The sequence below is a fragment of the Carcharodon carcharias genome, chromosome 15, assembly GCF_017639515.1.
Source record: "Carcharodon carcharias isolate sCarCar2 chromosome 15, sCarCar2.pri, whole genome shotgun sequence".
NCBI classification, from domain to species: Eukaryota; Metazoa; Chordata; class Chondrichthyes; order Lamniformes; family Lamnidae; genus Carcharodon; species Carcharodon carcharias.
Genome location: NC_054481.1, coordinates 27841903 through 27854316, shown reverse-complemented (window position 1 = coordinate 27854316; position 12414 = coordinate 27841903). Strand labels below are relative to the sequence as shown.

At 44.4% G+C, this 12414-nt stretch overlaps 1 protein-coding gene across 1 annotated transcript; it reads left to right on the top strand.

The window, feature by feature from the left end:
• Positions 1-2032: 2032 nt before the first annotated feature.
• Positions 2033-10547, top strand: anks4b (ankyrin repeat and sterile alpha motif domain containing 4B). Its single transcript, XM_041206719.1, has 3 exons — positions 2033-2445; positions 5613-6740; positions 9676-10547. The coding sequence occupies exons 1-3, from the start codon at positions 2282-2284 to the stop codon at positions 9677-9679; spliced, it is 1296 nt and encodes a 431-aa protein (XP_041062653.1). The 5' UTR covers positions 2033-2281; the 3' UTR covers positions 9680-10547.
• Positions 10548-12414: the final 1867 nt, after the last annotated feature.

Below are 12414 nucleotides of genomic sequence, written 5' to 3'. Positions count from 1 at the left end.
GCCCACACCCATACACCACATCCCCGGGAAATACTCTCGGCAAGCGCCTGCCCTCCTCTGGAGAAGACTCCCGAAAGTCCGAGTGCAGACAAAATTGGGCGAGATGTAAACTCAAAACCCACCCATTTGCACAGTTAAAATCGGACCCAGAGTTTTCCAGTAAAAACCCATTGACCAACCAAAGTGTGGTTATTGATGCAGCGATTTAGCCACAGGCACTAAATTGAAAAAATAAACAGATACAATACAAGTGTATATTCCTCATGCGTTACTTGTGACCAGCACCAGTGACCAAGGAAATAATGCAGCCAAAATAAAAAATACACTAAGGTGCCGTACTTTTCATCTTACAAACGCTCACAGGGTTAGAGTTTACCTGGTACTATATATCTATTGTTCATTTTTCACTTATTAGAAATGGAATCAGCCGCCTCTGGCTGATGAACGGCAATGCAGGGGAGAAAGAAATGTGTTTAAGATTGAGAAGAAAGATTGCGTTTCGGACACTGTCAAAAGATTCACAGCCGCACAACCTCATCTTTATTTATTTTTAAAAGATGCAGATGTTGGAATTCGGAAACAACAATGGCAGAAATAGGAGTAGGAGCAAAGGATGACCATTCGGCCCATTGAGCCGGTTCCGCTATTCAACGCCACGGAAAATGCTACAAACATACAGCAGATCAGTCAGTTTCTGAGAGAAAATACACTAACTCTCGACAAGGGGGTATAGAGACATTAATCTATTTTTCTCTTTGCTGGAGATACAAGACCCCCTGACCCAAGGGCTGTTGAACTTGCAAACCAGGAGCACAGAGGTACTTGTAAAGACCCCCCAACAGCAGTCGGTACCGGGAGAGGTCAGTGTGAATCACCCCCTGATGCAATGGCCCCATCCCCCTCGCGCAGCTGGCTGCATCAGCGGAGCCGATAGCTTGCATTTACTTAGCGCCTTATGCAACCACAAAGCGTCCCAACCCATTTCACAGCCAAAGAAATATTGCTGAAGTGTAGCCACTGTTGTAGTGTAACCCTGGTGTCCAATTTGTGCACAGCAAGGTCCCACAACCTACATTCATTAAAACACCTTATCTGGTCACTATCCACATGGTGGGAGCTTAGCCAGCTGGCTGCTGTTTCCTATTTGTGGCCGCACTTCAAAAAGTGCTTGTGAAAAATTGGTTGTACATGTAGGGCTTGGGAACGTGAAAAGTGCTATATAAATATTTGCCAGCTCTTCTTGTCCCACCCCCCCAACCAGCTTATATTTCACCCCTTTTCTATTTTTCCTTAGTTCTGTTGAAGAGTCATGTGGACTCGAAAGGTTAACTGTGTTCCTCTCCACAGATGCTGCCAGACCTGCTGAGTTTTTCCAGGTATTTTTGTTTTTGTTTTGGATTTCCAGCATCCGCAGTTTTTTGCTTTTATCTATATAAATACCTTTCCACTATAGGCTGCATTTACTTTCTGTGCCATGCTGGGAGCCCCTGAAATACTGTGCAGTCACTGAGTGTTGCTTGTCTAGTTTGACATGAACGGGGTCTCCCTATTCAATGACTGAATCCGCCTTTAATGGTTCACTGACCACCGCCCCCTCCCCCCGTGGATCTCTGGCTGCAAGCGGCTGCGTCCGAACAGAAGAATATAATTATGGATATGAATTCATTATGCTTCTCAACCGGAATAATTTAATGCACTACAAGGACATCGAATGGAAAAAGAATTTCCAGTCTTGACATCAGCCTATAATCCAAAGGTCGGTTGCTGTTATAATGTTATTGCTCTTTAAGGTCGTTCCGCCCTTTCTAAATCAAAATGAATAATGCAAATAAAATGACAAGAAAACCTGCTGAGGATTCAGTTGCAAATATTAGAGACACAATTGATGCAAAATAGCGAGAACGTTGCATTGTGGAAAAACCGCAAAAGCAAATAAAGTTCCTTTTTCCAGATGAACAGACAATGCGAGTGACCTCTGAAATATGCAAACACATAAACTCGTTTGTAATTCAGTTTAAAACGACAAATGGTTCCTTTCTTTTTGCAAAATGCGCCTTTTATCAAACAAAAAGAATATTGTGCCGAAGACCCGCGGGAAATAGGACCTGAGGTTAGTTTGCCAGCTGGTCTACCTTAAATTGCAGTTTCTGGCGAGTGGACTTTGTCCTTAATGTCCCAGCTTGGGCGGTGCCGCTACATCTCTGGGTTCTCTCACCCACTGGCTGCTTCGCTCCTGATGCTTGCGGTGTGTGCGGCGGGGAGCAGCCTGAGGATTTGAGCCATGACTGACAGGTACCACAAGGCAGCCAGGGATGGCTACCTCGGCCCCCTTAAGGAGGCCACCAGGAGGGATCTCAACAATCCGGATGAGGATGGGATGACCCCGACCCTTTGGGCGGCGTATCACGGGCATCTGGAGGCTCTTCAGCTCATCTGTAGCAGAGGGTGAGTGTCAAAACCTGGTTCTCAGGTTGTCATTCATGTTTTTTCTTATTTGGTGATGCATGGGTTCTGGCATGTCGGCTGTTTCAGAGGGTAACACTCTCGCCTCTTGAGTCAAAAGGTCGTAGGTTCAAGATACGCTCAAAAGGCTTGAGCACATAACCCAGCCTGAGCAGCACTGAGGGAGTGCTGCATTGCCGGAGGTGCCGTCTTTTAGATGGGACTTTAAACAGAGGCCCCATGTGGCCCCACTGGTCAATGTAAAAGACCCCACAGTACTATTCTGAAGAAGAGCAAGGGAGTTATTCCAGGTGTTCTGTCCAACATTTATCCCTCAGCCAACAGCACAAACCCCTTCTATAACAACACTTCCAACACATCTTCCTTTGTCATCAGCCAAGGATTCACCCGCCTCACTGTGTTTGACATGGACCCTCAACTGTGTCCAACCCATTTCCTGCACTTCTGCCCTCACCCCTTCCTAGAACCATGATGGGGCCCCCTTGTCCTCACTTTACACCCCACAAGCCCCCTTATTCAAGGGATGTATCTTCCACCAAATCCAACATGATGCCACTACCAAGCACATCTTCCCCCTCCCCTGTCAGCATCCAAAGGGACTATTCCCTCTGCGACATCCTGGTCCACTCCTCTATCACATTCAACACCTCGTCCCCTTCCTAAGGCACCTTCCCATGCAGTCACAGAAGGGATAACAGCTGCCCCTTTATCTTCTCTCTCCTCACTATCCAAGGCCCTAAACACTCCTTCCAGGTGAAGCAGCGATCAACTTGCACTTCCTTCAATTAGGTCTACTGTATTCGCTACTCATAATATGGCCTCCTCTAAACTGGGGAGACCAAATGCAGACTAGGACCACTTTGCAGAACAGCTGTGCTCAGTCCACAAGCATGACCCTGATCTTTCGGTTGCTCGCCATTTTAATTCATCATCTTGCTCTCATGCTCACATTTCTGTCCTCAGCCTGCTGCAGCATTCCAGTGAAGCCCAACACAAGCTGGAGGAACAGCACCTCATCTTCTGATCAGGCAATTTATAGCCTTCTGGGCTCAACACTGAATTCAACAACTTCAGAGACCATGAATGCTGTCCTGAATTTTAATTTCCCCACCGAGTGCCAGTGTGTATCTAGTTCTCATGTTTTTGCTTTCGGAGTGAGCTGATCTTTGTTCTGCTATTTTCACCTACTATGGGCTAAACCTTTGTTTCTTTAATACTATCATTACCGCTCCCTTTGCCTTTGGTTCTATGACATCTTTGCCATTTAATCTCCCCTGCCCTCTAACTCTAACTAATCCCTGACCTCTTTTGCTCCACCCGTCCCTCTGCCCCTTTTTAACAGTATAAAACCCATTACATTCCTTCTCTTCAGTTCTGAATAAGTCATATTGGACTCAAAATGTTAACTCTGTTTCTCTTTCCACAGATGCTGCTAGATCTGCTGAGTTTTTCCAACACTTGTTTTTATTTCAGATCTGCAGTATTTTGCATTTATCACAAAACATTACCTGGTCATTACATCATTGCTTTTTGTGGCACAAATTTAGCAGCCAAGTTTCCTATATTACAACAGTGACCACACTTCAAAAAAATCCTTAATTAGCTGGGAAAGTGTTTGGGACATCTTGAGGTTGTGAAAGGCTCTATATAAATGCAAGCCTTTCACTATTTAATTTTACATAGAACAGTTTAATCATTGTTATTTTTAAATATTTGCATGTTTTACATTTGCTTTCCAATGTTTCCTTTATTGGTTGGGAACTAATTTTGTAAATGTGTTTTGAAATGACAGACATTGAGAGAACTGCTTCAGGTTATTCAAGGTCTAAGTCAACAAGCTTTCCTTAAACCATGTGTCATTTGGGGTATAGAAGCAGACATAAAAAAAAACCCAGATATTTTTGGAAACAAGCAGCAGGTCAGTTTGTAGAAAGAAATTATGTATTAATATTTCAAGGGTGTGGCCCTCAGCAACATGAATTGATGCCACAACCCAAGTCATGGTTCAGTGTTGTCTGCCTATGTCATTGCTAGTAGTAACTGTAAATAGATATAGGTTATTTCCCGTCACTGTCAATACACACAAACCTGAGGGTTCAAAGTGTATAACCATTCCAGTCACACCCTGGGAAAAAGAAAAAACAAAATATTGGCCTTTATATAGCACTGTCAACCACAACCTCAGGTGTTCCAAAATGCTTTACAGTCAATGAAGTAATTTATAATGTGTAGTCACTGTTGTAATGTACAGATCGCAATAGCCAAGGTAAAGCCAGCAAGCTCCCACAAAGAGCAACAGGATAATGACCAGACAAAAACAGAATTACCTGGAAAAACTCAGCAGGTCTGGCAGCATCGGCGGAGAAGAAAAGAGTTGACGTTTCGAGTCCTCATGACCCTTCGACAGAACTAGGGTTCATGATGACCAGACAGTCTGTTTCAGTGATATTGATCGAGGGATAAATATTCGCCAGGACACTGGGAAGAACTCCCCTGATCTTCTTTGAATAGTTCAATGGGATCATTTACGTCCACCTAAGAGGATAGACAGGGCCTTGATTTAAATCTCATCTGAAGGACTGGCACCACTGACAGTGCAGCACTCCCTCAGTATTGCAATGGCATATCAGCTTGGATTTAAATGCTCAGGTCTCAAGTGGGATTTGAATCCAAACCTTCTGACTTAGAGACCAGAGTATCAAAAACTTTAATTAGTGGACACAGCCTGTCTCACAAATTGTTAAAAGTGTTGAATGTGTCTAGTAGAATTCACTGTCATGCTCAGTTTGATACTTGTCTAAGCTAAGGTCTCACCTGCACTGAGTGAGCTGGCCTTTGTTGACTTTGATCTCATTAGGAAATTGGTGAAGCTACTGTTGGCTTCAGAAGCCCTGGAGAGAAGGGAAATCAGCTTCTTTTTTGGAAGCCTGTCAGTGCAGGTCACAAGTTAGATCAGACTTGGCCATAATCCAGGTTAAAGTATCAAGAATGTCCACTTAGGTAAAGTATCACAGGGCCAGAGCCCAATATGTGTCACCAGCTCCAGGAAAAGATGGGTAAGGGGATAAAGTTAGAGAGGCTGAACCAAAAGACTTGCTGCATATTGTAAAACCCTGTACTAAATTAACTCTTTGTGGTTTGCCTTTCAGAGGCGATCCTGATATATGCGATATCTGGGGCAATACCCCTTTGCACCATGCTTCAACCAATGGCCACCTTCACATTGTCACTTTCTTGGTCAACTTTGGTGCAAACATTTGGGCTTTGGATAATGATTTCCATTCTGCCATGGATGCTGCAGCCAATAAGGATCGAATGGAATGTGTCCGCTTCCTGGACACAGCTGCCACCAAGCAAACCATCATGAATCCTAAACAAGTTGCCAGGCTAAAGGAGAAGGCGATAAAGGACAGCGAAAAACAGATCAAAGTGTGTGAAAGGCGCAAGAAAAAGCACCAAAATCGGATGAACAAGAAATATAGCCAGGAGATGGAAAGCCAAAGGAATGGTGCTGCCCCCTTACAGAGTGGGACTGTATCTAGTGTCAGTGATCTTTTCAAAGTAGGTGGATCACAACGCATAGGTAGCATTTCTTCCATCATGAAAGGATCCCTGCAGAAGAGACTTCAGAAGAAGGATAACAGCAAAAGCATCATGGAGCAGCAACTAGGAAAGGATGTCATCTTTGTCAGTCAAGAAGGGAGCAGTGGGATTCGGGCCAATGTACTGGATGTGTTTAATGAAAGAGATGAGGAGAATGCAGCCTCTCTCAATTTGAAATGCTCTGAACATGATAATTTTGGCCATGAGTCTCTCTTCAATCGACCTGGTTTGGGGAATATGCTCTTCAGAAGGAATTTTGGCTTGGGTTTGAATGTGGAAGAGGAAATGTTCAGCAACAATGAGGTGGAAGATGTTGGTTCCAAATTGCGTAATGAAGTATTGAATCCCAAGGAAAGTTTTACTGATCCTGAAACGTTTCATGGATTCAATGAAGAACAGGAAGATGATTTGCCCTGGAATGAGGATGATATAGGTCTAGATGATGACGAGCCTGAGACAACGCCACTTGAAACTTTCTTGGCATCTCAGAACATGACAGAGTTCGTCCCGATCCTGGCAAGAGAGCAGATTGACCTGGATTCCCTCATGCTGTGCACTGATGGAGATTTGAAAGGCATCCATCTGCCACTTGGACCACGGAAAAAGATTATTTCTGCAGTGGAAAGAAGAAAATTAATCTTTGAAACACCAAACAAACTAGTGGATACTGTATTGTAAGTATCACAGTGTTAAAAAACATATAGTGATGCTTGCTACCCAGTTAGAGATGTGTTGTGTTCTCCATTAATAAGTATTAAGTACCATTTATTCATTACATCCTTCTTCATCTAAGGATATCTGCAGCCAAAGGGCAAAAGCCTTTGTGACTTCAGTAATACTATAAGGTAGTTCAGTTGGTAGCACTCTCACCTCTAAGTCAGAAAGCTGTAGGTTCAAGTCCCACTGCAGGACTAGACCACTTAATTGAGACTCAGTCCAATGCCATACAGAGGAAACTGAGGTGCCGGGTTTCAGATAGGATGTTAAACCAAGGCATCTTCTCTCTTCTCAGGCAAACGTAAAAAATTCCACAGCCACTTTTTGAAACAGAGTGAGATCCTCACAGCTGACTCTAGGCTACACTGGTTGACTCTTATTGCCTGCTGAAGTAAGCAAACTGCAGTGTTTCAGAAAGAAGCCAGCTCACACCACCTTGTCAGGGCAGTTAAAGATGGGCAATCATTGTCAGCCTTGCCAGTGATGCCCACATCCCAAGAACAAATAATAATAAAAATATTGCATCAGTTTCTGCCTCTAATCAGGAGTTTCAGGAGAACATTGGCTTCATTCAATCATCTGATGATACTCTGTATGTCAGGTTGCTGGGTTTCATGTGGCTGTGAGCCAGAGATGCATCTTTCTAAACAAGCATCTCTGGAACCTCAACCTGTGGGTTCTGGATTGGAACTCCTTTGGTGAGATGATGAAAGTCATGCAATGTTTTTCACTACACCCTTATTATTTATGCCCAAAATATTCTACCTCTTTGACTATGCTCAGAAACAAAGGCAGTGGAGAGAAACCTGATAGAAATTGCCATAACAGTCCATGAGAAAAATCAAAGCAGTCTGGAGTCAAACCAAACAGAGGGAAAAAAGAACGCAAACAAAAATAGGCAGAAGAAGGTAAGACACAAGAGATAAGTGACCCTATGAAAGAGGACAACCTATCTCTTGTGTCTCTGGTAAGGTATTAAGCCATAACCTCAGCCACAAGATATAGAATACATCCAAGCCTGCAAGAACCATATCAGAACCAATTTACAATTGCTTATAACTCACTCGGGTGAGGTAAGAGTGACTGCCTTTGATATTAAGGCAGCATCTGACCAAACGTGGCATCAAGGAGCCTTAGTAAATTGAGGTTATTGGGAACCAAGGAGAAAACTCTCCACTGGTTGGAGTCATGCCTAGCACAAAGGAAGATGGCTGTGGTTGTTGGAGGCCAATCATCTCAGCTCCAAGACATCACTGCAGGAATTCCACGGGGTAGTGTCCTAAGCCCAACCATCTTCAGCTGCTTCATCAATGACCTTCCCTCCATCATAAGCTCAGTGGGGATGTTTGCTGATTATTTCACAGTGCTCAGTACCATTTGCAACTCCTCAGATACGGGAGCAGTCCATGTCTAAATGCAGCAAGACCTGGAATATTCAGGCTTGGGCTAAAAAGTGGCAAGTCACAACTCACAGTTGCCAGGCAATGACTATTTCCAACAACAGAGAATCTAACCATCTCCCCTTGACATTCAATGACATAAACATTGTTGAATCCTCCACCATCAACATCCTGGGGATTACAATTGATCAGAAGCTGAAGTGGTCAGCCTTATAAATACTGTGGTGAAAAGAGCAGGGCAGAGACTGGGAATTCTCCAGAGAAACCAACTTCCTGACTCCCCAGAGCCCGTCCTCCATCTACAAGGCACAAGTCAGGAGTGTGATAGAATACCCTCCGCTTGCCTGGATAACTGCAACTCCAACAACACTGAAGAAGCTCCACACCATCCAGGACAACCCACTTGATTGGTACCCCACCTTAATCATTCACGCCCTCTACTACTGGTACACAATGTTACCATTTACAAGATGCAATGCAGCAACTCGCCAATCCTCCTTCGATAGCCTCTTCCAAACCTGCAACCTCTACCACCCAGAAGAACAAGGACAGCAGCTGGATGGGAAAACCACCACCAACAAGTTCCCCTCCACGTCATACACCATGCTGAACTTGGAAGTAAAACGCCATTCCTTCACTGTCGCTGGGTCAAAATCCTGGAACTCCTGCCATTAGTCCTGTGGGTGTACCTGCACCAGATCGACTGTAGCAGTTCAAGAAGGCAGTTCATCACCAGCTTGTCAAGGGAATTTAGGGATGGGCAACAATTTCCAATAATCCTGTAAATGAGCATTAGATTAGACTTTATCATAGTGATTGCTACAGTTTTATGGGCAATGTAACCAGTACTTGAAACAATTGTTCTTCGCAAAGTAACAAGCTTTAGAACAGAATAGTTATATGTGATACTGTAACACATATTCATTTATACATTTCTACTAGCTCTGATTTATAAAGCCCAACTAATACAGTGGAAGAAAGTTGCCTGCTGGGAATGTGTACCACCTGGTATGGTACTGAGCCAGAAAAACACTAAGATGCTCCATGGTCAATTAGTCACTCCCACCTGGAACTTGGACAGGTATTGGCCTCAGTGTTTCTTATGTTACAACAGTGACAACACTACAAAAATATTTAATTGGCTGGAAAGCACATTTGGGCCTCCTGAAGTCATGAGACATGCTATGTAAATACAAATCCTCCTTGCTTGGCCTAAATAGCCAAGTGGTTATGGTACTGGGCTTGTAACCCCAAGATCAAGAGTTCAAATCTCACAATGGCAAACTATGAAACAATGTAACTTCATCTGAAACAGATGGAAACGTGTTTGTACTCGAAAGAGTTACAAATCCTCCTTTTTCCCTAACAGGAAAAATCTAAAAGATGCAGTATTTTACTGTGAAACTAAATCCCTTCAATTGCCTACATTTTCAGTATATAGTGTGCTTTGGCCTTCACTATTAACATGTAACATTCTTTTAACATGAAATAGGTAAACAAGTTTGCACACCATTGAGAAGAGTTGCAGTCGAAGCAATCTCCAGCATTTAATCCGGGACCACCATCATTCCCTGGAAGTGACAGAATCAGCCAGTATGATATGGAGCAGAAAATACAGCAAAGCCTCCATTATCTATTGTTACTGGGGGAGGATAAATAGAAATTAGAGGATTGTTAAAAGTATCCAAATTTTTGTCTTGCATGTTTAGATTTAGCAAATGGGAATGGAGATGTGTGCAATACACACAATTAGAAAGTTTTGGTGTCTTACACATGGACATGTTATAGGACATTCTGGCAAATAATTTGAACATGGAACATGGAGGTTCCAATATACAAGAAATTTCTTCAGAATCGATGACTCGAATCCAAAGATGTTCATGTGCTTTATCTGGGGTTAGAAACTGTTCCTCATCCATTCATCAGGAGCTCATCTATAGCTGGGCAGAAGGATGTTGGGGAAAAACAGGGAAGGCTTTACCCAGCATCTGCCTGCATTATCCCTGACCTGGGAGTTCTAGGTGCCAACACTAACTGGCTGAAATGGGAAAAGTTCTGCCCTCCAGCACTGGCATCCCTCACCTCAACCAGCATAATGGTTCTAAGGAAGGAACTCTGCCTGAATGACAACTTGTATTGCACGTGTGACCCTTTTAAATGTTTCTTCAATTCCTGTGTTGTTTAATCCTTAAAAATTTATTACAAATTGCTCTGTAACAGGATGGAATCACGTGCCCTCCCCGTGGCGAGTTTGGTGGGGGAGTTTAATCGAGTGGGAGGGTTTAGCTAGGTAGGAACCCAGCCACATTCCCACCTCAACCCTGATTAAGTCCATGGTGGGAAGTCCCACTTAAGGGCCTCATCCCACTGCCGCTGGTATTAACCCAGCGATTTGGGGGGCGGGGGGGGGGGGGCGGGGCGGTGGTTGTGTGTGTGTGGGGAGGGACTCACCATGCAGGCAGCAAACCCTGGTGTGTTTGTTCTGGAGGGGCAGAGGCTGTCACTCATTCAAAGGCACTCAGTACCTGATTGGGGGTCTTGCTGCTGACCACCACCCCCCCCCCCCCCCCCCCCCACCCCCCCACCACCACCAGGACCCTCACCCCATGATCCCCCTCCCACCATCACTCACATGTGGCCTGGGCCCCTCCTCAATCCAAGGACTCCCCAGTTGCACTGCTGAGTCCAGAAAAACTGGCAGCCTCTGGTTGGCAGCTCTCACCAGGCAGGACTTCCACCCCTCGGCTCCTTGATCCCAGGGGAAGGCCCACTGCTGACCTGTTTAGTGACTGAATTGCACAAGGTGCAGCAGGCCTTCTCAAAAAAAGGCGACACAGGGAAATCACTGGCTCTCCAGCTGGCAGTTGAGACACCCCCCCCCCCCCCTCCCTCCCTCCCCCCCCCCCCCCCCCCCCCCCCCCCCCCACCGCCGCCGGCACCTCCATAGGGTTCTGCCCTTTGGACCTTCAAATTTTATTGGAGCTTCCTTTAAACTGCTGTACACTCAGTCACTTGGATATGTAACATTGTGCAAATATGAAAAGTTTCAAGTCACCCAGGTCCAATGGCAAGAAATTGTAAAATGGTCATTTTAAGTGGAGTGCATTGCACAGTCCTCTAATATAAATATGATGGTCACCAATAACTTCAATAGGGAATTCAGGAGAAACTTCTTTTTCCAGAGAATGGTGACAATATGGAACTCACTACCACAAGGAATGGTTGAGGTGAATAGTATAGATACATTTAAGGGAAAGCTAGATTAACAGATGAGGGAGAAAGAAATACAAGACGATGCTGACAGGGCGGAATGAAGAGTGATGGGAGGAGGCTCGTGTGGAGCATATACACCTGTATGGACCAGTTGGGTGGAATGGCCTGTCCCAAATAGCTGTAGACTCGATGTAATTCTAACTTCTGTTGCAGCAGCCATGGGTTTTTTTGATGTGATGAATCACATTCAGTTCTTCTCTCCTGAAGATGCAGAGCCTGACCTGGTCTCTAACCATAACATGCTGAACCCTAACCTACCTCTGATCTGTGCGAGAGATGCCTTTATGGCCTCAGCCCCACCAAAGGATATCTGGGATGGAGAGGTGATGTTTGTGTGGGATACAGGATGTATAAACCTGAGCTGGTTCTCACACAGTTGATGGTGCTGCCAGTCTATCTTCATGCCTCTCCCATTCCTCTGCCATTAATAAAAGGTTTTCTGCACAGCATGGAATTTGTGCCCAAAAGAGGAAAACTCCATATTGCAAATGGACACAGTCTAAATGGACAAATCAAGTAGTCTCATTAAGAGAAAGTAATAAATCAAAAGCAAAAATAGAAACCTGGATATTCCATTGTTGGGATGTTCCATATCCCAGGAGCAAGAAACCTCCCTTTGGGCTTTTGGCAGTCTTCTGCTGATGTTACACACTGAAAATATGCTCCACAAGGGAATCCAGCTTCCAATTATGGAATATGATCCTAAATTAATTCCATTACCTACATCAGGAGTCCTCCACATTTTCCCAATTTCCACCATAACTACACCCCATCTACAGAACCTGCTCTGTGTGCTCCTCACTGCACATGACTGGCATCCCACCTCATCAAAGACTTTTCCAAATGCTGTCACTGGACCATATTCAGTCACATGCTAAGACTGTGTTAAAATAAATCTTCACTCCTGACAAGAAAGGACCGTGAAAGTACAAAACCAGAGGAACTTAAGGCTTTTTAT

Bases quoted from the DNA above. Each gene is read 5' to 3' on its own strand.
- anks4b (XM_041206719.1), top strand. From the start codon at position 2,282: ATGACTGACAGGTACCACAAGGCAGCCAGGGATGGCTACCTCGGCCCC. The intron at 2,446-5,612 runs GTGAGTGTCAAA...TTTGCCTTTCAG, and splicing joins CAGCTCATCTGTAGCAGAGG to AGGCGATCCTGATATATGCG.